The sequence below is a fragment of the Hemibagrus wyckioides genome, linkage group LG02 (assembly GCF_019097595.1).
Source record: "Hemibagrus wyckioides isolate EC202008001 linkage group LG02, SWU_Hwy_1.0, whole genome shotgun sequence".
Lineage (NCBI taxonomy): Eukaryota > Metazoa > Chordata > Actinopteri > Siluriformes > Bagridae > Hemibagrus > Hemibagrus wyckioides.
Window position 1 is genome coordinate 26,413,096 of NC_080711.1, and position 24,160 is coordinate 26,437,255.

Here is a 24,160-nt window from a genome sequence, read left to right on the forward strand (position 1 = left end):
AATATATTTTTTTTAAGTCTTCATTTAAATAGTTTAAAGTAGCTCCCAGAAGAGCTATTAAACAATAGTCAAATCCTATGGCGCTACCTGAAGAACGATAGTCAATTGCATGTTCGTTTTTATTCATTTAATTATTGTATATTATGATTTAATTATTATTCACTTCAACATGCCGAATTTAACTTTCACAGATTTTCGACTACAGAAGCCTCAAAAATCTCGTAAGGCCTTGGCAGTTTTCCAGCACAGGTGTGTGGCCCTCTGCAGCTGGGGACAGACCTGCTTCTCAGCAGAAGGTATGCATAGAAAAGACATGAAGCCATAACATGAAATCTATAGGCTGCGTGCCAACTGACAGTGTTTTTTTAATGTTACAGATAAGTAAATGTCCAGTGCAGGCCTGTGGACACTCATCACTTTTTTTCAGATTCTACCACTTAAGTTATTGAGGAGAATTTGGTATGTAAATATCTCAGTATATTATATCTGAAATATCTCACCTAAACTCTTTACCCATTGCTTAAATTCTACTGCCATATACGTAGACTGCTAATGATTATTTTTTTCATCATGTTGTTTTAGGCATACTGGCGCAAGCCAGTGCTGTTCCCAATGGGCCCAGCATTTCTATCAAGCATGGTCCCCACACCGAACCCACATTCGGACCCTGGACATGGACCCTGGAGCCTCAGCAACCAGCAATCCCCAGCCCAGCAGCACTCCACCCTACATGATGGTCCATCAGCCAAGCCATGTTCCTCCAACAGCATTTCAACCACCTGTGCCATACATTAGGTGAGTGGAAGGCCGACACTTGCAGAAAGAGTGGTCATTCTAGGACATCAGCAACTGGACATAGCCAGGACATGGCCAGAATTTATTGTCCAGTGACAGAGACGATGACAAAATAGCAGGTGCTCAAAAAATAAAGAAAATATAGATATGTTGCATATAGTGCTTGTATTCTTACAAAGTTCTATGTATATTTTATATTTAAATATTTGATGTTTAAATAACATTTTTCTTTTTTGTTTATAGTTTAATATATTGCTATTTTATAATAGCAATATATTCTCTCTTATTATATTCTGTCTTATTCTCTCTTATTCTATATTCTATATTATATATAATATAATATATATATATATATATATTATATTATATATATTCTGTCTCTCTTTTGCTTTCTTCCTTTCTTTCTTTTCTTCTCTTTTCTCTCTTTTCTTCTCTTTTTTCTCTTTTTTCCTTTCATCCCCACCCGAAACAGACTATTGTTCCCCAGCTTGTCTTCTGTCCTCATGCTGTTCATCTGCAGATACACCTGCATTTTACTGTTGTCTCTGGAGATGCTTTACTGCATTAGATTAATATATGCTACCACTGGTGTGTGAGATAATTGCAACCCATTCCAGTCCTTTTCCAGGCGCCTGTCTGATCCAAGCCATCCAGTAGCTACTGAAGTCAAGTCCAGAGGCTGTGCAGGTCAGTTTATGAGACTGATCGGGTTTGATGATCACTGGATCAGACTGGATCAGTGTCTGACTGCAGGAATCTGAAATAGAAGAATACAAAAAGATAGGTGTTAAGTTACATAAAAAACAGAAATAATGAAAGAAGATATTTTTGATAAAAGTGTACAACAATAAAACCAACATTGAATGAAGATTGCTAGAGTAAAGTAACTCAAAACACTGCCTAGTCCCATCTCAAAGAATTAAAATGATTCCTGCTGCTGTAAATGAACACAAACTGCTGGTATGTTGTTGGGCTGAATGTTTCAGCATAAATGGTTCAAATGCAGGATTTCATTTGCATGACACGCCCACTAGAGATATAAAAACATTCACAGAGGAACAGCTGAGATGAGAAAAAGCTTCCTGTAAGACTCTGGGTGTGTTTCATGCTGTCAGGTTCATCACTGCTCTTTACTCATTAGATCTCATGTCTTTTTATTCCATCACTGTGTATCACTGTAACACCCAGAAGAACATTCTGGTCTGTTCAGAAACTGTCATTTTTCATCTGTGAGTCTAATAGAAACAAATTTTAATTAAAGAAATAATTCAGGTCAAAAACCATCACTGACTCGATCAGTCAGGAGCTCATGCAAACAACTTGTCTGTTGTTAAATTTAAAGAATTTACTTCATCTACTTCTTCATCCAGAAGCCTTTGTGAAGATGTGTCTAGTATGTCTTAGCCTTCACTGTCTCACATGAACACATAAATATAAACTGTGAACATTTCACACATGCAAAAGAAAATGCTACAGAGTAGGTGTAAATCTCACGTAATATGTAATAATCCTAATTTATGAAAAATAATCAGATATTTGTCTGATAATGAGTGATAGTGATTGAGTCTCATACAGAATACAGTTTGTGGATTCACCTTTTTTCTCAACTTTATTTGTTAAACTCTGCTGCCTCCTTCAGTTATTTAACTTATTGCACCTCACACTGTGAGAACAGACTGTGTGTTAAACACAACACACTGCTGGAAACATGCTGTATTATTCCTGAATCCACTCAGTAAACACTGATTCCATCTGCTGGTTAAAAATCCTGTAAAATTAAGGGATTAATAATAGTTCAGAATGAACACTCTTTCAGTAATGTTTTCTTTTTAAAAAAAAATGAAAAAAGTGAAAGTGTGACTGAGATGATTTATTAGTTGCATTGAGAGGATGTGTGTAACATGTCTCATAAGGTTTTTGTAAGAGGAATCCACTATTCTGTCTCACTGTGGTTCACGAGCGCAGTAATACACAGCTGTGTCTTCAGTCTGCATGTTGTGTCCTCCAATTGTTATTGTGTTAGTAGAAGTGTCTCTGGAGATGCTGAACTTATTTTTCAGTTTGTCACTGTAAGCTGTATCCCCATCACTATAGATGAGTCCAATCCACTCCAGAGCTTTTCCTGCAGGTTGTCGGATCCAAGCTGTGTTACTGCCCGTAACTGAATATGAAACCTTGCAGTGGATGGAGAGACTCTGGCCTGGCTGGACTGTCATGGAAGCAGGCTGAGTCAGTTCCACACCATGTACATCTGTGGAGGAAAACACATGGTGATATCTCACACAATATCTGCTGCACCTTTATTCTTCATCTCGTAAATGAATGAATTTGATAAAGCACTCACAAGAAGCAGCTGCCAGCAGGAGCAGTAGAGATGTAGAGAACATGGTGTGTGTTGTTTGTACTGGAGTCTTCTCTGTTCTCCAAAGTTTAACAGACTCCATCACATCATATAAATAGAGTGAGATCCAGCTCTGATGCTTGGATTTGCTTATCTGCTGATGATGGGAGGAGAATGTATGAAATGTATTTAAATCATGAGGAGGAGATTCATCTGATGGAGGATTTGTGGGTTTATAATAGAATAGAAGCTTCATCAAACACTTTAATTTCTTTATCAAAAAACTCAAAGCCTATATACATCATAATAATTGTTATGTATGCTTGAGGATCCTGGGATTATGAAAATTGATATGTGTAAGCTATAAATTAATCAAAAGTTTAATAATGGTGTTTATTTGTATAAAATAATAAGATAATCAAGATAATCGATTGTCTCGCTTGTTTGACTTCATATAAATTTTCCACAGAAATCAGTGTTTCCATAAATAAGAACCTTATTTACTGATCAGTACAAAACAAGTCAGTAAGACACTTTATGTAACTGAGTTTAATCTGAGGGTCATGATGCTGGAGTCATAACAGAATGTGAAAAGAGAGATTGCCTAAATGTACAGATGGAAACACATTGAGATGGTTGAGTTTGTACAGACTGCCCTCTAGAGGCACAAAAGACCTGTTTCCAAATGATCCAGATCTAGAAAGAGTCATTTAGGAGAACATTTATCATTTTCTTGCTGTCAAAAAAAAAAAAATCTCACTTGAAGCAACAATAAAAATGATTGAAGATGGTTTAAAAGAGAGAAAGCTCTCAGATACAGTATCAGTGGTTAAATAGTAAATCTAGTGGTTTAACCAATAAGTTAATTGAGAAATCAGTATTAATCTCAAAGATTATAGAACTGAGATCAATTTCCTAGCTTTGTGAACAACAGCTTCCATAATCATTGAGATTAATATTGATTTCTCTGTGACAATGGGAATTTATGCATTATATTTTACATATATTCAGGGAATCAAAAAAAATATTACATCAGGATAAATGTCCAGACAATGTGAGCTTCTCATGTGACTATAGCAAGTATGTGTTTTTGTACTGATGTCTAAGGGGAAGTATCACTGTGTGTCACGAGCGCAGTAATAAACTGCAGTGTCTTCTGTCCTCATGCTGTTCATCTGCAGATACACCTGCTTCTTACTGTTGTCTCTGGAGATGGTGAAGTGGCCCTGAACTGCACTGGAGTAAATCTTTCTACTTTCTATCACTATCATACTCTATAGTTGCAACAAATTCCAGTCCTTTTCCAGGCGCCTGTCTGATCCAAGCCATCCAGTAGTCACCAAAGTTAAATCCAGAGGCTGTGCAGGTCAGTTTATGAGACTGATCAGGTTTGATGATCACTGGATCAGACTCGATCAGTGTCTGACTGCAAGAATCTACAAGAACACACAAAGATAGGTGTTAAAGGTAAAAAAGAAGAAAATAAATGCATAAAATGTTTATCTGTATGAAATAAATAATAATACTAACATTGAATGAAGATTGCTAGAGTAAAGTAACTCAAAACACTGCCTAGTCCCATCTCAAAGAATTAAAATGATTCCTGCTGCTGTAAATGAACACAAACTGCTGGTATGTTGTTGGGCTGAATGTTTCAGCATAAATGGTTCAAATGCAGGATTTCATTTGCATGACACGCCCACTAGAGATATAAAAACATTCACAGAGGAACAGCTGAGATGAGAAAAAGCTTCCTGTAAGACTCTGGGTGTGTTTCATGCTGTCAGGTTCATCACTGCTCTTTACTCATTAGATCTCATGTCTTTTTAATCCATCACTGTGTATCACTGTAACTGAAGCGGAGTGTGTATTAATGAGCAGTTAAAGATGGTTTCATTCACACAGACTGCCCTCTCAATGCAACAAACATTAGAAACTAGGTCTTTTATCTAAATACAACAGAAGCAGAAGAGCTCAGTGACAGATTGAGTCAGGAATAAAACACTTGGAGGCATGATATAGGAAACTAATCAATGACAGGGTGATGGGATACAGTAGCATGTGTGGACGTGTTTTGTTCCTCTAATACCTCTCTCTGTGTCATGTATTGAATCTAAATTATTGGAGGAATTATTGTGAGTATCATTTGAACTCAGTTATCTGAAGTAAAAACTGCTTTCAAAAATGTAAAACAGATGGAATGTTACCTGGATATTCAGATGCTTTTCATTTCAAACAGCAACATTTTCATAATAATTATGAACTGAGCAAATGTTTATAATAGTTTTTGTTAAATAATTATCTATACATTTAGGCTGAAGTGTTTTTAATTGGGGGATTAGTTAATCAGTAGTTGTAGTTGTTGTTTAATTAGAAAAGTGAATTGTGATGAGGCTTTTGTGAAGCACTACAGCTTGTTGTGAGGATGTGTGTAACATGTCTCATAAGGTTTTTGTAAGAGGAATCCACTATTCTGTCTCACTGTGAGTCACGAGCGCAGTAATACACAGCTGTGTCTTCAGTCTGCATGTTCTGTCCCCGTAAGGTCACAGTGTTACTGGAAGTGTCTCGAGAGATGACAAACTTGTCTTTAAGTGAATCTTTCTTAGAAATATCCCCATTATAATAAATTATATTGATCCATTCTAAAGCTTTTCCTGCAGGTTGTCGAATCCAAGCTGTTCCATAGTGGCTGCTGCTATCAGTGATAGAAGCTCCAGACACTTTACAGGTGATGGTTAAAGTCTCTCCTGGCTTTATAAGCAGTGGGTCTGGCTGGATGAGCTCAGTAGCACAGAACACATCTGTGAAAAGAGAAAAAGAAAAGGTTGACATGTCGAACTGAAAGGATCAGATGAAATAATAAAGCTTCAATCCAAGCACTCACAGGGGGCGAGAGCCAGCAGCAGCAGTGGAGCTGAAGCTAACATGTTTGTGTTGAAGGAAGACTAATGAGAAGTGTTTCCTCTCTAGATCAGCACGCTGCTAATATTACAAGAGGAGATGCAGATTTGCATAAACATTCCAGAGAGGCTGTGTTGAGTGCAGCTCTGCAGCTGTTAATCACACTCACACCCTGTTTTAATCAATATCAATTTAATGTGGAAAATAATTCACCTGTTGAATACTGCTACATTTCCAGTTCCCTCAAATTCATCTGAATCTCTGCCATAATACATGCAAATAATAATAATTAGATAAACAATATTTTATATCATTATCAGTCATGTGTAGGCTGCACTCTAGAGAATTACATTAACAAAGAAATTATTCTCATGTCCACAAATTTTCTTGTTTCTGTTTCTGAGAAGTTGTTAAAATAACAATGTGAGTAACTGCTTCTATATTTGACTCTGACATGGTGAAATATTGCAGTGTTTTCTGAACAGCATGAACTACATTTAACATTATAATCAAACCGTTCAATAGAACATGATGTTCATTCTGGTATAGTCTGCCCTCTAGAGGCTTTAACTGATGAATCCAGAGAGAAATAGCTGAGAAGATTCTAGATCAGGTGTTTTTAAATTCTGAAGAAGAATTGTAATTTCTAGTGAACAGAAGACAAAGCTGAAATCTAATATCTATCAACAACTCAACAGTGAAACTATTCTCTATACTTCATCTTCTTTCATATTCAAAAGTCTGAAATAATGTGCTTCAAGAAGTTGAATCAGGAGTGAAGCAGGTGACTCGTCTTTTCTAAATGTGAAGGAGTGTGTGAATGTGTAACATGTCCAGGCTGTACACTCAGTGTTCCTGGGATGGACTCTGGAGCCAGCGCCCGAATACAAAATTAAAAAGATTATTGTAATATAATCAATTGCAAATAAAATATAATTTTTCTTTTTAATAACCATAGAACATAATAGATAAATGATAACAGTACATGTGACTTGTTTAAAATAAACACAGTGTAAAAATGTTTGTCTGGTTTTAGTACAGCTGCTTCCTCAGCTCCAGTCACTGTGGCTCTTCGGGCGCAGTAATAAACTGCAGTGTCCTCTGTCCTCAGACTCTTGGTCTCTAAGTACTGTGTGCTTGCTGAGACGTCTTCTGTTAAAGTGAGCTGGTTCTTCACAGACTCTGCATGTGTTCTTCGATTATTGCCTGTATTCATCCAGCCAAGCCATTCCAGAGCTTTCCCTGGTTTCTGTCGTATCCAGTGCATGTAGTAGCTTGTCATTGAATATCCACTTATCTTACAAGAGATCTTCACAGTTTCTCCAGGTCTCTTTACCACAGCAGGAGACTGGTCCAGTCTGATCTCATGACTGCTGACACCTAGCAGATAAAACATAACAATCAAAGATCATCATCAACACACTCAAGATATTCTGAGGGAAGAAATATACAGTAAAGAAGTCTCAGGTACCTTTGGTTAACATTATAACAAAGATGTAGTACTGAGTGACCCTCAGCCCCATCATCAAGATCTTTGATTCAGTCGTGTGACACAAACTTCTGGTGAGCAAGAGATTGATTTTTTTTTATATAAATGGATGAATTTGCATAAACATCCTTCAGCTGTTAGATTTCATAGTTCATGAATCCTTCTTGAAAACAAGTGTGCTGCTGCCCCCTACAGATGATTTTTATATTTAAGAGTTTGTAGTAATGATGCTGCAGAAAACATGTACATATCAGGCAGTGGAGGGCCGTGCATTTCCTGAATTATTCCACCTCTATAGCATTATTATGACGCCACGGCAATAAATACTAATCAACCGTTAAACAGCAAAGTAAAAAAGAAATTAGGCTACAATATTTCACATATTGTATTTGTAAGGATATCTGCGACCAAACAGATTTCTTCTCCTCTGTCAGCCATTGTGAGTTAAAATATATATATATATGTATATTTTATTTAGTTTGTGTGGTTTGCTGCCTCTGACTACTCCAACTATCCAATCAAAAGACGTGAAATTCCTGACGTAATCGTATGCCTGCTAGATGGCCCCAGTGATGCCAACTCGAAATCTGATTGGTTAATGGAACAGTTTCATTGCCACTTATTTTAAGGTACAGGTGCCTGCATTATTAATTCTGAAGGCCTTAAGGCCAGGCAACACATGATGTCAGCCACTGGCTGAAATATGATTGGATAAATTCTCTTATCATAAATATACACTACTGGAAGCAGCGCAACCGAGAGAAAAGCTATGAAATGTAGAGAATAGACTATTGGGAATAATTTAATACACATTCATGGAAAAATATATTAAATATATTAAAATGCAAGTCAGTGATTCAGATCACAGCAGAGAAGGCCTTGCTGACCCTGATGGCCCACCACTGACATCACGTGATCTCTCGTCAGATTCTGTGCTGCTGAACAGACTCTGTGTTTATGAATTCAGGAAATGAACCATTCACCTGTAGTGTTCCTGCAGCTGGTATCACAAATAGGAGAAATAAAAGCATGAATAGTACAGTATATAGTCACAACTAGTCATCAGAAACATTGTCCTAGAGCTGATTTGCCTTGAGTCAAATAATTAAAGACATCATATTGTAAATGTGATACATAACATGGGGATTATTAATATTAATAACATTGCTGAGAGAAACAGTATTGAGAAATATTTAAATTTCCTAGTGAGGATCATGTGAAACGTACATGATATTAGCGCAAATAAAATACAGTATCCTAAAATCATTCTCACAGTTCGCATACACACAATTTTAAAATGTATAAGTGTTATCAAAGAGCACACTGATGACCAGACCATCCACGAACATGCTGTTTATACCTGAATCTATTTGAATAGGGCGTGTCCATGACCACTATAGAGGCAATAAATCCTGAGACTCAAGATAAAGATGCACTAATCAGTGTAATTACTGAGGGAAATGTGTCAAGTGGTGTGTGACTCTCTTAATTTTATAAAAAATTTATTTGTATATTTTTATTCATTAGGTTTTGGAGTGGATGAAAACTGACATGACGTGTTGCTTAGTTTAGTTAATCTTGCCAATGTAATAATTCATGAGACACCAAATATTATTTACATACATCTTTATATTACGCACAAAATAAAACACAGAAAAAATGTTAGGTGTGTATAATATATTGCAGTGTTGACTTCTAGAGGCTTTACATCTGTTTGACTGAGTTTTGGTGAAAGAGAGGGTTTTTCCCCATTATAATGTATTACTTGTTAATTTGATCATCCTTGCATTTTTACTGATGTTGATGTTTTTGTACACCTCTAGCACTGAGCTGTACAGCTGTGTCTGTCTTTGCACAGTAGTAAACAGCCGTGTCCTCTGACACCAGGCTGCTGATATCTAAGTAAAGCACATTGTTGCTCGTGTCTCTGGAGATGCTGAAACGAGTTTTAAAGGAAGCTCCATAGTTTATGCTTCCATCACCCCATATGATCCCGATCCACTCGAAGGCTTTTCCTGGAGCTTGCTTGATCCAGACTGTTCCATAGCTAGTGAGGGCATAGCCAGAAATCTGACAGGACAACTTCACGGAGGCTCCGGGAGATTTAACCTCATCAGGAGACGAGGTCAGACTGATGCAACACACATCTGAAAAGAGGAGAGTGGACTCAACACAGACTGAAATATTTATCATATAAAAAGCTGAGTATGATGTTAGAGACATGTTTACTCACAAGGAACAAAAGATATCAGAAGAAGAAGAAAAGACCAGCTCATGATTCCTCTGCTGTACGCAACTAAACACAGAGGCTGCCATGTACATGCGGTGTATTTATATCTGCCTGGGAACTGGGAAATTTGCATGAAGATTTTTATGTATTTTTTCCTAGTTATTATGGCAGTCTTCCTATAGTACATAATTTCTTTAAACATTTTTCATCAAATTGTGTAAACAAATGAACAAATAAATGATTTAACAAATGTAACCAGAATATATTTTGAGCCCACTTGCAAAGGAAAGAAACTTTTATCACCATTTATTATCATTTTGCTTTCATTTTTGTCTTCAGCCTTAATCACCAGCCAGAGATAATTATAAGAAAAGGGATGAGAATTTTTGAATGAGAATTATTGAGAGTTAGTTAAGTTTGAGAAAAGATGAAAAGAAACTGAGAACTAAAATATCTAATAAATGTCTCTGGGGTGCAGGTCCCTGCTGAGGGAATATTTACAGCTCAGGAGGATGTGCTTGTATACGTTTCTGAAGTCTTTTGTGTCAGTGTGGCTGTCGTGGACAGTTATATCTGTCCATCACTGAACATAAACAGGTTAAAATTTGGGTTGTTGTGTCACAGTAACTCGTCTTGGAGCACATGGCTCGCTAAAGCCCCTTCCTGAAACAGACACTGACACTGAGCACAACTGATAAAAGGAAACAATTTGTTTTGCGGTTGTTTCATAATATTACTTTCTATAAAGAATAAAAAGTACAAAATGTTGTCTTAAATTCATAAAAATGTCATTATTTTCAAAATGCTGTGATAAAGGAGTAAAACACATCGGGACATGCTGTCATTGTTACAGGACAGTTATATACAGGTAAGAACAAAGGTTTGAGTGTTTGTGTGCACTTTGTGCAATTTGTGATTCTTTGTCTTATTTTCTTTCTCTTTACCTGGCCATGCCTAAAATCTTTTCCCCCTTTTATTCCTTCACTTTCTTTCAGCTTTTGTTTTCAGTTCCACTTTTTAAAAAAATGCATATCTGCCTAACATACGATACAAGTCACCCCTGTACAAAGGGATGTGACAAGGGGCTGCCATATTCTTCCTGGGAGGTGCAGGCAATCCAGATTAATGATCCCGGAGAATTCTGGTTAATTATACACCGCTGCTGCCCTCTGCTGGTCGCAGGCGTTGTAGCGCAACCTCTTCAGTTACAGGAACATAACCTCATGGTGATGAGTAACTCAGCAATGCTTCATTTATTAATGTCAGCATCAAAGGCTATTTCCTTAATATTTTAAAGAAAACTGACATCAGGAGTGTCTTTCTATTATAATAAATGTAATAAATTCCTTCATAATATGTTCTAAAGTGACTAGGTTAGAAAAAAACAATGCTTCCATATTATGAAGGGGTTTGTGTACAGCTCTGCAGCCTCATGTGTCACTGTGGTTCTCTAGTGCAGTAATAAACTGCAGTGTCCTCTGTCCTCAGACTCTTGGTCTCTAAGTACTGTGTACTTGCTGAGACGTCTTCTGTAAAGGTGAGCTGGTTCTTCACAGATTCTGCATATGTTCCTCGATTATTGCCTGTATCCATCCATCCAAGCCATTCCAGAGCTTTCCCTGGTTTCTGTCGTATCCAGTGCATGTTGTTGCTTGTCATTGAATATCCACTTATCTTACAAGAGATCTTCACAGTTTCTCCAGGTCTCTTTACCACAGCAGGAGACTGGTCCAGTCTGATCTCAGCACTGCAAAAACCTGCCGTATAAAACCATCAAAAGTAATTATTAATGCATTAAATATTACACTGAGTGGAAAATGTATGAGTAAGTCTCAGATACCTTGTGTTAAGAGGAGTATAAAAATGCTCTGCTGAATGATTCTGAGCCCCATAATCAAACTCGGTGATGGTTCTGTAATTCACTTGAGCTTCGGCTGAGCAACAAGCTGATTTTTATGCAGAGCAAATAATAAGAGGATGGATTTGCATAGACATCTTCTTAACCAATAGAGTCAGATCTGTAATCTGGACATCCACAGGCTGGTTTTGGAGGAGCCGAGGAAAAAAACGATGTCACCTTTTTACAGTTTGCCAGTTCAGCTTAGTGGCTGTGTTTAATAACTGGTGTACATGCAAGTAAGAGATGAGAGTTCTTGTAACTTTTACGTCACTTTAATGATGGATATTAATTATTAATAAACACAAAGTATTTTATTTAATGAATAGATCAGAATGTTTTGCTGAACACTTTTTCATTCCACATGGGAATGCTTAATATAAATGATCCAAATGCTTAGATTTTTTTCAGTCTGGATAGGTTATCATTTACAAAGACTCTTTATGTCTATAGAAGTCGTCCAAACTGATATATCAGGTGTGTTATTGCTGTTGTTGTTTAGAGGATTCCTCTGTTCCTAGTTTTTTTTTTTTTTTAGATAAAACTTGTGTCTTTTCTTGTTCCAGAAAATGTTTCCTGTAAAACCAAGTTGATGAGTTTTACTTCAGTAGAAGTGAGCTGCTGCCATCAATAGGTGCAAAAAATATTTACATGTTGTTTCTCTTTTTTTTGCAGAAGTGTGTTTTGTACTGAGCTGAGTGTGTGGAGATTTCCTGTTATCTTTGAACCACAGAAGGGTCTTAGCTCTGCTAGCTCATATATACCACACCCCCTTTGGGCGTGGACAAGTGTACAGCAGAGAGAGGAAAATGAGCAGGGGTGTTTTTGTACAGGGCTTCAGTAAGTAGTGTTGTGTCTCTGGCACAGTAATACACAGCCGTGTCCTTGACCTGAAAGTTTTGTCCTCTTAAATAAACCATGCTGATGGATTTGTCCTGACTGAGACTGATCTTGCTCTTTACTGTGTCTTTGAGATCAGTGCCACCACCACTACAGAGATATCCGTTCATTCAGCTGAAAAGGAGACTTACAGAATGCAGCTGAAAGCAGCAGCAGCACCGATAATGAGAACATTGTTTTTTGATCTAAAAGTAAAGTAAAATGCTCAGCTGCTCTCCTCACCACACACACACACACACACACACACTCACACACACAGACCTCCCTAATGTAAGAGACATGAGTGGAGGATTTGCATAAAATGCATCATTAACTACTGCATGATCTCATGATCTTGATCTCTCGGGTATACTCGTTTGTTTATTAACATTCTTCCTCTTTGAAGAATTTGTCTTAGCCTGAAATAAACAAAACACTAATGTATCTCTGTGATTAACTGACCTGAACATGTTCATTCAACAATTGTCTAATTGTCTAACAGTTAACTATAGTTGCTGTGTTCAGAAGGTCTTAGTTACATTTCTACAACAGCAGCTCTGACAGGATTTCTAACTGCAAGGTTTACAGAGAAGCAATGGTGTTTTTGGTATTTTCTGTATGTTATTTCTATTTCTGACAATTTACACAAGGACTTATTTACTGAACAAGCCACAAAAAAGTGTAGAGTTGTTGATACGGTGAAGTCATAACGTTGTAATGTGTACTAAACAGATACTAATACACACAGGAGGTTTGTTTTTAGAAATCCTGCAGGAGATCTGCTTGATACTAGAGGTTTGTATTGGGACTGGGATGTCTAATAGTTTGTTGGTTGAGGAAAAGTCAGAACCACATTCACACATGCTGACAGAGCTGCCATTTCTACCTGTGGGCTTTTTTCCATTATTTCCAAGAGCAAAGTAATAGGGTTCATGTATATTTAAAAAAAAAAAATCTAGCTTAGGCCACAACCACTTTAGGGTTATATCCATATAATTTTTTTATCTGTTTTTATTTTTAAAAATATTTATCTGTGTATGAATATTAAGTGAAGCAAATTCAGTTAGTTCAGTTTTAATGTGTGTCTGGTTTTAATACAGCTGCTTCCTCAGCTCCAGTCACTGTGGCTCTTCAGTACTGTGTACATCCAGTGCATGTAGTACTCAGTCATATCAAAGCCATGTATCTTACAAGAGATCTTCACAGTTTCTCCAGGTCTCTTTACCACAGCAGGAGACTGGTCCAGTCTGATCTCATCACTGCTGACACCTAGCAGATAAAACATAATAATCAAAGATCATCATCAACACAGTCAAGATATTCTGAGGGAAGAAATATACAGTAAAGAAGTCTCAGGTACCTTTGGTTAACATTATAACAAAGATGTAGTACTGAGTGACCCTCAGCTCCATCATCAAGCTCTTTGATTCAGTTGTGTGACACAAACTTCAGGTGAGCAAGAGGCTGATTTTTTATATAACAGGATGAATTTGCATAAAAATCCTTCAGCTGTTAGATTTCATAGCTTCATGAATCCTTCTTGAAAACAAGTGTGCTGCTGCCCCCTACAGATGATTTTTATATTTATAATGTAGTAGTAATGATGCTGCCGAAAACATGTACATTTCATGTGATCTCTCGTCAGATTCTGTGCTTTTGAACAGATTCAGTGTTTACAAATTAAGGAAATTTGCCATCTACCTGTATTGTTCCTGCAGCTGCTATCACAAAGGAGGAATAAAAGCATGAATAGTACAGTATATAGTCACAACTAGTCATCAGAATCATTGTCCCAGAGCTGATTTGCCTTGAGTCAAATAATTAAAGACATCATAATGTAAATGTGATACATAACATGGGGATTATTAATATTAATATCTGCTAGAAGAGATTGGAACAAAGAGGAAGATCTGAATGCTGAGTGTGAATAGAAGTTTTTTTTTTATAATAAATGTCTCTGGGGTATAGCTTCCTGCTGAGGGAATATTTACAGCTCATGAGGACGTGCTTGTGTAAGTTTTTGTACAGCTCTGGAGTCTGTTGTGTCAGTGTGAGTCTCGTGCACAGTAATAAACTGCCGTGTCTTCAGCTTTCAGACTCTTCACTTCTAGGTACAGCATGTTTTTACTGGTGTCTTTAGTGATGGAGAACTGGCAGTGACTGAGCGAATATAGTGCTAGTGCCATCATCAATACGCCCGATCCACTCCAGTCCTTGTCCTGGTTTCTGACGGATCCAGTGCATGTAGTAGCTGCTCATTGAGAATCCAGAGACAGTACAGGACAGAGTGACCGACTCTCCAGGTCTCTTCACCACAGAAGCAGATGAGGTCAGGTACTGTCCATAAGAATCTGCAAAAGAACTAGATCTAGAACTAGAACTAGGTAATGTTATTTTATAATGATATAATGCTATTAGTCACAACAGAAAAAAACATAAACTTACATGAAATGAGTACCAGTAAAATACACTGTCCTAAAATCATCCTTCTCTGAGTTCTGCTTCACCCAGATTTAAAGTGTATGGGAGTGTTATCTATCACAGAGCTCACTGGAAACTAGAGCAGCCAAGAACATGCTGTTTATACACGACTCTATTTGAATAGGGAGTGTCCATGACCACTATGGAGGTGTTCAATCCACAACCACATGCTGCTCACTGTATAGGTCAACTATATTATATTTAAGTCTGCATTTTGGGGTATTTGGTGTAGAAAGTGTTTAGAGATTTCAAATTGTTTGTAGGACCAGTTTGAATCCTCAGTATAACATGTCATCCTCTCTCCTAAATCACCTTAAAATCAAATTTGAAATAAAAAAATAACAAATTGGTTTAAACACACACAGGATTTAGATGATGGCAAACAGGGGCTAGATTATGTTCGCCCTTTAACTGACTGCACTGTTGCTGCTCTGCATCAGTCAAGTTCTTGTGTTTCTCTGCTTGTTTAGTTCTGTAGAGGCAATTCAAACTGTAATCTTTAAAAACAGCAATCTGTATTTCACAAACAAATCACACGGCTTTACATCTGACTTCAGTAAATAAATACTTATTATGTGAGCTGACACTTTTGAGGGCTAACAGCTAACTCAGCATCTGTGAAGGTCCGTAGACAAACATACATAAATAATTTAAAAAAAATCAGTCACCTGTAAAATAAAAGCAATGTAATTGTATTTGATGTAAGCAATGTAATATGGATTAGATTATGGCAAACAGAGGTTGGATTATGGTAAATGGTGGGTGGGTGATGGCAACAGTTTTTAATCAAATGAATCAGTGGTCAGTTATAACCATGTATTTATGATGTTGACTCTCAGTGTGCTAATCTAATGTCATTTGAAGAAAAAAATTAAGACTCTTCCAAAAATATACGTAAAGTTCATAAATTCAAAAAGATATGTTAACATATTAAACTCACATATTTCTTAAAATGTTCTTTGGTGCTTACATTTGTTTAAATCAGTAAACAGATACTTTACAGCTGAGGGTTAAAGAATCTCCAGGCTTTAACATCACTGAGGTGTCCTGAGTGAGCTCTACTGCACATTCCACATCTGAAAAAAAGAGAGTCACAATTTCAGTAAAAATGTATGTACAGTAGGTTATCTTCTTCTTCCTCTTTCGGCTTTTCCCTTCAGGGGTCGCCACAGCGAATCATCTCTCTCCACCTATCCCTATCTTCTGCATCCTCAACACTTACACTCACTAGCTTCATATCCTCATTTATTACATCCATATACCTCCTCTTTGGCCTTCCTCTTTTCCTCCTGCCTGGCAGCAGTGGACTGAGCACACAGCCCTGAGGAGCTCCAGTGCTCAGTGTGGTGGTGCTGGAGATGCTGTTCCCGATCCGGACTGAATGGGGTCTCCCAGTCAGGAAATCCAGGATCCAGTTGCGGAGAGAGGTGTTCAGGCCCAGCAGGCTCAGCTTCTCAATCAGCTGCTGAGGGATGATTGTGTTGAATACTGAACTGAAGTCTATGAACAGCATTCGTACATATGTCTTTACAGTCCAGGTGTGTGAGCGCAAGATGGAGGGTTGTGGTGATGGCATCGTCCGTGAAGCGGTTAGGACAATACGCAAACTGCGAGGGGTCCAGTGAGGTTGGTAGCTGTGTTTTAATGTGCCTCATGACGAGCCTCTTGAAGCATTTCATCACGATTGGTGTGAGTGTGATGGGACGATAGTCATTGAGGCAGGAAACCGTAGACTTTTTTGGCACAGGGACGATGGTCGTTGTCTTGAGGCACATAGGGATGATGGAGCTGCTCAGTGAGATGTTGAAGATGTCAGTGAAGACATCTGCTAGCTGCTCTGCACACTCCCTGAGCACTCTGCCAGGAACGTTGTTTGGTCCAGCAGACTTCCGTGGGTTAAATCTGCATAGAGTTCTCCTCACATCAGCCATGGTGAGACAGAGCACCTGGTCCTCTGGAGGAGGGATGGTCTTCCTCGCTGTTGTGTTGTTCTGTGCCTCAAACCAAGCATAGAAGTCATTCAGCGCGTCTGGGAGGGAGACATCACTGTCACAGGCAGGTGAAATTGTCCTGTAGTTCGTGATCTACGAACTCGTGCTCTGCCATGCCCATGCATATTGTTTTGATGGTGTTCTACAGGTTTTAATAATCACAGTGAAAAATGTTCTTTGGTGTTTAAATTAGTTTGTATTTCTTTAAGACTGAATATTTAAGTTAAATGTTAGTGTATAGTGGGTAATTGACTTTCAACATCTGATTTTAAAATGTTTCCATAGTTCTAACTCTGTTAAACTGTGAAATATTTCTGTGTTTGAAAAAAAATATGTAGTGAAAAATTTTGTACTGACTGAATCTCATTACACAGACTCCTGAAGGAGAGTAGGAAAGTCACACTGTTGTGTATATTGATTATATTTTTATTGCCTAAATCCAGAAGTGAATTAAGTAATCTAACATCAGTATAATTATCCAGACAATGTTCACATTTTGGTTGTTTGACCTCCATGAATCTGAAAATGTGGGTTTGTCATGTGACTATAGCAAGTATGTGTTTTTGTACTGATGTCTAAGGGGAAGTATCACTGTGTGTCACGAGCGCAGTAATAAACTGCAGTGTCTTCTGTCCTCATGCTGTTCATCTGCAGATACACCTGCTTCTTACTGTCGTCTCTGGAGATGGTGAAGCGGCCCTGAACTGCACTGGAGTAATATATGTAACTACTGTAGATGCTTGCAACAAATTCCAGTCCTTTTCCAGGCGCCTGTCTGATCCAAGCCATCCGGTAGCTACCAAAGTTAAATCCAGAGGCTGTGCAGGTCAGTTTATGAGACTGATCAGGTTTGATGATCACTGGATCAGACTCAATCAGTGTCTGACTGCAGGAATCTGAAATAGAAGAATACAAAATAATATGTTATATTATTAAAAAAAGAAATAATAAAAGAAGATATTTTTGATAAAAGTATGCAACAAATAATAAAATGTACTGTAAATAATAATACTAACATTGAATGAACATTGCTAGAGTAAAGTAACTCAAAACACTGCCTAGTCCCATCTCATAGAATTAAAATGATTCCTGCTGCTGTAAATGAACACAAACTGCTGGTATGTTGTTGGGCTGAATGTTTCAGCATAAATGGTTCAAATGCAGGGTTTCATTTGCATGACACGCCCACTAGAGATATAAAAACATTCACAGAGGAACAGCTGAGATGAGAAAAAGCTTCCTGTAAGACTCTGGGTGTGTTTCATGCTGTCAGGTTCATCACTGCTCTTTACTCATTAGATCTCATGTCTTCTTCCAGACCATCACTTTTTATCACTGTAACACCCAGAAGATCATTCTGGTCTGGTCCTGGTCCTGGTTCTGGTCATTTTTCATCTGTGAGTCTAATAAAAACTGAATAATTCAGTTCACAAATCATCACTGACTCAATCAATCAGGAGCTCATGCCAACAACTTGTCTGTTGTTAAATCTTTGTGAATGATGGAATAATTTAAAACATCTGCTTCTCTTTTTTTGAAGAAGCCAGAAGATGTTGAGAAGATTTCTCTAACATGTCTTAGCCTTAATTGTCTCACATAACCACATAAATATAAATTGTAAGCTTTTTACTGTATCATTTAATCAGCTGAGGCATAAAGGAGGATAGAATGTATTTTTTATTCTGTTTTTATAAAATGCTACAAATCCTGTGTAAATCTCAGGTAATACATAAGACAAATAGTCCTAAATTTTGAAAAATTAATCAGATATTTGTCTGATAATGAATGATAGTGAATGAGTCTCATACAGAGTACAGTTTGTGGATTCACTTTTTCCCTATTTTATTTGTTGAGCTCTGCTGCCTCCTTCAGTTGTTTCAATTATTGTACCTCACACTGTGAGAAGAGACTGTGTGTTAAACACAACACACTGCTGGAAACACACAATGTTGTATTATTCCTGCATTCACTCATTAAACATTGATTTCATATATTGGTTCAATATGAAGGGATTAATAATGATTGAAAATAAACACTCGCAATAATGGGTTTTTTTATTATTTAAAAATGACTTTGTGTAACTGTGTTTTAAAATGCTGTAAACTATTACGACTTCATTCCAGTGGAAGTGAAAATGTGACCAGATGTCCAGGCAATATTCCCAACAATCTTCATACAGTAAAAGTCAGCAAGTGGCAACAGGTAAGTCACAGACGGTCAAAATATTTTGGCACCAAACAACATTATTGGATGGTCCAGTCCCACAAGTCTTGTGAGCTATAACAGAAAGAGTTAAAGAGCACCAAAAGCTTATATAAACACACTGCAGGGAATCCGGTACTAGTGCTGTGCTGATGGCCTGGTCCAGTCGGACAACCACACCAGCCAGTCTCACGCTGTCCTGATGATCATTTACGAAAGAGAAGATAAGTCTCTTTCATTCAGAGTTAGTGTGGAATCAGAAAGCTTACTTCTGGCTGCATGTGGTTCTAGTACAAGCACTTCTGTTTGTAAGCGTCAACTGTCTAATGTCTTTTACACATTCTTCAATCTTAATAAACTGTTGAATCTCATTTGGTTTTGCTGAAAGAGTGGAAGTTAATTCAGTGTTTATGAATAATTGTACAAAGAGATAGCATGTATAAGGAGAAAAGCAGTGGGCCTAAAACAGAACCTTGTGGAACACAGATCATAATAATAGTATGCACTGAGAAGTCATTATTTACATCTACAAACTTATAACAATCAGTCAAATAAGACCTAAGCAAGAAAAGGGCTGTCCCCTAAACACCAACAACATTTTGTAGCCTATCAAGTAGAATTGTATGATCAGTGGTGTCAAAAGCTGTACTAGGGTCAAGTAAGACCAGCAAGGAAACACAACCCTGATCAGAGGCCAGTAGTAGGTCATTTCCACTTTAAACAGCACTATCTCTGTGCTATTATGAGGCCCAAATCCTGACTGAAACACTTCATGAATGATATTTCTATGTAGGTAGAAGCATAACTGCTATGATACAAGTTTAGAGACTCTGCCTTCAGAATAGGGGACAAGATGGCCTTAAGAACAACAAGAACCAAACTGTCCTGAGCCATCAGAGAAGCAAAGCATGCACACTTTTAGAAAATCCACAGCCACTTCCAGGGGAGAGGAGACCCCCAGCTCATGTGGCAGGGCATCCAGGTGATCACGAACTACAAGAAAACTGTCTTGCCTGTGACAGTGACACCTTCCACCCAGATGCACTGAACGACTTCTGTGCTCGGTTTGAGGTGCAGAACAATGATCACTGGAGTCTCTCTCCCCTCTATCATGGACATTTAAACCACATGCTGCATTTGCAAAGCCAACAGCATTGTAGATGAAATCACACACCCCTCACATTCACTTTTCACCCTCCTGTTTGCACTGTCTTTTGTCTTGCACTGTTTGCACTAGGTTGCACACGATGCACTTCATGTGGCTAGGACAAGTTACTTTAGGTCCTTAGCTCTGCCGTGTCCCAAGTTGCTCTATGCTGTTTTATGTAGCACCATGGAGAAATGTTATTTCATTTCACTGTGTACTGTGTCAGATATATATGATTGAAATGACAATAAAAGCTTCTTGACTTGAATTGAAGTTTAAAATCTGAAGAAAGAAATTTGAAGAAACAAATCTTTATAAACTTTATAACCCTAAACATAATTTTAGATGGAACATTCTCTTCTTCCCACAGTGTTTATGAGATAATTCACCTAAAACTGTGATTTTGCTTCTGCACCACAATCAGAAAACAATCTTAAAATCCTAAAATGTGCTTAAGCTTGAGGGACATGAAAAGAGAAACAGAATACAAGAAAGGAAAGTCTGTAATTTTGAGATTTATTTATACTAGACAATGTCAAAATTTGACCAGATGAAGATCATATTTATTCAAGTGTAAAAATAAATAAACTGTAAACATAAATTTGTTTGCATTTATGTGAGTTAAGTAGTATATCATGTAGCTAACATTTGTTTAGGACTGGTACTGTTTGTTGCTTGAATATACGAAATACGATATAAGATTTTGTACAGCTGCACCAGTAATCTGAATGACTGTGTCTCTCGTGAACAGTAATACACAGCTGTGTCCTCTGTCTGAAAGTTTTGTCTGTGTAAAGTCACAGTGTTGATGGAGACATCTGCTGAGAAACGGATCTTGTTCTTTAGTGAATTGCGGCTGCCAGTATTACTGGAGCTGCAGTGCCAGCTGACCCATTCCAGAGCTTGTCCTGATAAGTGTCGAATCCACTTACTAGTAGTTGAGTTTCCAGTTAGTACAGGAACTAGTGGCTGAGTATCCAGTGATCTTACAGGGGACTGAAAATGATTCTCCAGGTTTACCCACCATGACTGCAGGCTGAACCAGTTCAATACATTCAATACCTGTGAACAACAATCATGCAATTATTCAGGTGAAATCTATCAACAGGAAAAATGTACACAATGATCTGTATCTCTCCAAAATTCTCCACACACTTACCAGATGTGGCTGTTAACAGCAGGAATAGAAGTGTAAAGAACATGGTTTGAGCAGAACCTGAACCCAGAACCTCACTTCTCCTGAGAACACCTCTAATCATTTATAAAGGGGTTTGATTTGCATGTAAGTGTTTAGGCTTTCAGAAGACATGAGGCATTTCCTGAAACTGTAAAAACATACACATTAACAATTACTTACTACAAGTTACAAGTTACTTACTAGTAAGTAACAAGTTACTTACTATTTATTTAATATGTAGTTGATAAAATGGTGTGGATGAAGCAGCCTGGTTTAATGAGACACTGATATAATGTCATTAAGCTGTAATGTCTTCATAACAATGCTGTAGTTAGAGTTAATGACTTTGATGTAAATCCCTTCTCATATGTTCTCATATTGATGACACACCCTCAGTCCTTTAAACCTCAAAATGTTGGTTAGATGTTGTGTGAATAAATAAAGAGCGACCATCACAGGCCTTAAAGCTTAAAGAAAAAAGCATATTCAAACATTTCTAATATGTGTGCAGGTTAAATATACAGTATACAGTTCAAGACCAAAGGTTGAGTAAACTTTTTCAGGTGGACTGTCAGTAAAAATGGAACATAATTTTTCAACTGTTCAAATGTTTAGAAATGTTATACATTTTCCATCCATTTTTGTATGTAATCATTTATTCATTATGGAATATATTAAATGTGATGAAAAATGAAAATGGATGTGTGTGCTGGTCTGGGAAAACTCATCAGATGCAGGTGAAGGAGAAAGTTGGAGAAGAAAAAAACACCTCAGTGTAAATGAGCCATGCATAAAAATTTTGACTGTGTAATGTTTCAACCAGGTATGTTCCTGTAAAAATCATGTGTGAGGAGTGAGTTTAGCTAACAGTCTGCCTGAAGTTTTGTAAAACCTTGCTGTAAGTGTGATTTCTTCACAGAGTGTATGTCAGATATTGATAGCTGTGCATCAGAGTGAAATGAACATGAGCCTAATCAATTCAGTTTGTAATCAGATACCGACTGTCAAATTGTCCATGAGGCTCCGGTGCTGTAGTCAGAATTGTTATCATTATTATATATTTTTAAAGAAGGAGGATTTGGGGAGCTAACACTATTTTAGTGTTCTTGGAGTTTTTGTACAGGGACGTTGTTTATTTGTCTCACTGTGGTAACGAGCGCAGTAATACACAGCTGTGTCTTCAGTCTGCATGTTCTGCCCTGTTAATGTCACTGTGCTGCTGGACGTGTCTCTGGAAACCTGAACCCTGCTTTTCAGTTTCTCACTGTAGTAAGTGCTACCATCACCACATATAAATCCGATCCACTCCAAAGTTTTTCCTGCAGGTTGTCGTATACAGCCTGTACAGTAGCTGTTATCAGTTAATGAATATCCAGACACTTTACAGGTCAGAGTCAGTGACTGACCAGGAGTTAATACTGTGGATCCGGTCTGGATCAGCTCAACACAGTGAACACCTGTTAAAGAAAAGTTATTTTAATGATGTAAAAGCAAAAAGCTTTAAGGAATCAAAACTGTATTACATGTCAAATGTAAAAACACTTACAGTGTACGGCTGCCAGCAGCAGCAGCAGTAGGGATGTAGAGATCATGGTGTGTGTTGAAGCAGAAGAAGTAAAAGCTCTTGGTCTTTGTTGCTTAAATATATAACAGGGAAGGACATTTACATAAAGACACTCCTTATCTTAGGGTCAGAATGGGATGGATTCCTGTACACAGGAAATCCTCCTCATCTCATGACCATGTTTTATCTGTTATTATAAATCTATAAAATTTGGAACATTAAGAGACTTTTTCAGGTAAATTTATCTGAAGAGAATACACTCTTCATATCAGCATATTCAGTAAGGATTAAAACACTTGGAGGTTTGGTTTTATAGGAAAATAATCAAGGACCAGGTGTTGTGATGTCAGGAATCATAAAAGGTGGTGGATGTAGGTGCCAATAATAAAGCATTGTGTAGTTCTACTCACTTTGGTTCAACAGTGTCATGGAGTTACTGCTACAAACCTGAAGATAGTTATTTTCCAATAAATAATGCCATTGATTATAATCATTATTCCTCTTATACAGCAGCAGCCTGTTACTGTTACAATTTATTTATTAATTAAAGAAGAATATGGTGAACTCTGTGTTTGTTTATAGTTACAATTAATGTTGTGGAACTTTTGTGAAATGTATGTATTCAGTAATCACTGGATAAAAGTTGGCAATTTTTCTGTAAATGTTATTATTTCCCTCTTTGTTTCTCTGTAGGAATTTGACTTGAAAGAGTTTTCAATGTCTCACAGAAAGACATAAAAATGATGGAGTATCTAGCTCTGACTGAGGATATGAGACTATGTTATACTTATGACCACTTTAAAGAAACATAAAATGGTACAGTATATTTGTTAAGCTCTAGCGCCACCTGCTGATCTTGTGAAAATGCCCTGTATATTGAATGCACTTTTCTCTTTCACCACATCTGTGGGAGGATTTTGGACGGCTGATTAAGATGTTTGTACCACTGTGGTGTCTAGCACAGTAATACACAGCAGAGTCCTGTGTACTCAAACCAGTCAGCTGCAGATACACCATGTTTTTGGAGTTGTCTCTGGTAATTTCCAAACGTCCCTCAATGTGT

At 37.5% G+C, this 24,160-nt stretch overlaps 1 protein-coding gene, 2 pseudogenes and 4 gene segments (V, D, J or C); all 7 read right to left on the reverse strand.

Annotated features, from left to right (window-relative positions):
• Positions 1-2,738: 2,738 nt before the first annotated feature.
• Positions 2,739-3,236, reverse strand: LOC131343039 (Ig heavy chain V region 5A-like). The segment is given in 2 exon segments: positions 2,739-3,046; positions 3,140-3,236. Coding segments are annotated over 2 exon segments (351 nt in total).
• Positions 3,237-4,275: 1,039 nt separating this feature from the next.
• On the reverse strand, positions 4,276-4,718 carry LOC131342189 (immunoglobulin heavy variable 3-7-like; annotated as a pseudogene).
• A 911-nt stretch (positions 4,719-5,629) lies between these two features.
• Positions 5,630-6,066, reverse strand: LOC131344568 (immunoglobulin heavy variable 4-39-like; the record flags this gene model as incomplete). The annotated part of the segment is given in 2 exon segments: positions 5,630-5,940; positions 6,024-6,066. Coding segments are annotated over 2 exon segments (354 nt in total), but the record flags the coding sequence as incomplete, so codon positions are not given.
• A 294-nt stretch (positions 6,067-6,360) lies between these two features.
• LOC131364785 (immunoglobulin heavy variable 1-3-like) lies at positions 6,361-7,563 on the reverse strand. The segment is given in 3 exon segments: positions 6,361-6,378; positions 7,080-7,420; positions 7,512-7,563. Coding segments are annotated over 3 exon segments (411 nt in total).
• Positions 7,564-9,320: 1,757 nt separating this feature from the next.
• On the reverse strand, positions 9,321-11,668 carry LOC131364791 (Ig heavy chain V region AC38 15.3-like). The segment is given in 3 exon segments: positions 9,321-9,660; positions 11,201-11,516; positions 11,600-11,668. Coding segments are annotated over 3 exon segments (708 nt in total).
• Positions 11,669-14,592: 2,924 nt separating this feature from the next.
• LOC131342625 (immunoglobulin heavy variable 3-74-like) lies at positions 14,593-15,032 on the reverse strand (annotated as a pseudogene).
• A 2,578-nt stretch (positions 15,033-17,610) lies between these two features.
• On the reverse strand, positions 17,611-23,130 carry LOC131364797 (uncharacterized; the record flags this gene model as incomplete). Its single annotated transcript, XM_058408167.1, has 4 exons — positions 23,080-23,130; positions 22,671-22,990; positions 21,049-21,418; positions 17,611-17,903 (listed from the first exon to the last, which is right to left on the reverse strand). Coding segments are annotated over exons 1-4 (1,029 nt in total), but the record flags the coding sequence as incomplete, so codon positions are not given.
• Positions 23,131-24,160: the final 1,030 nt, after the last annotated feature.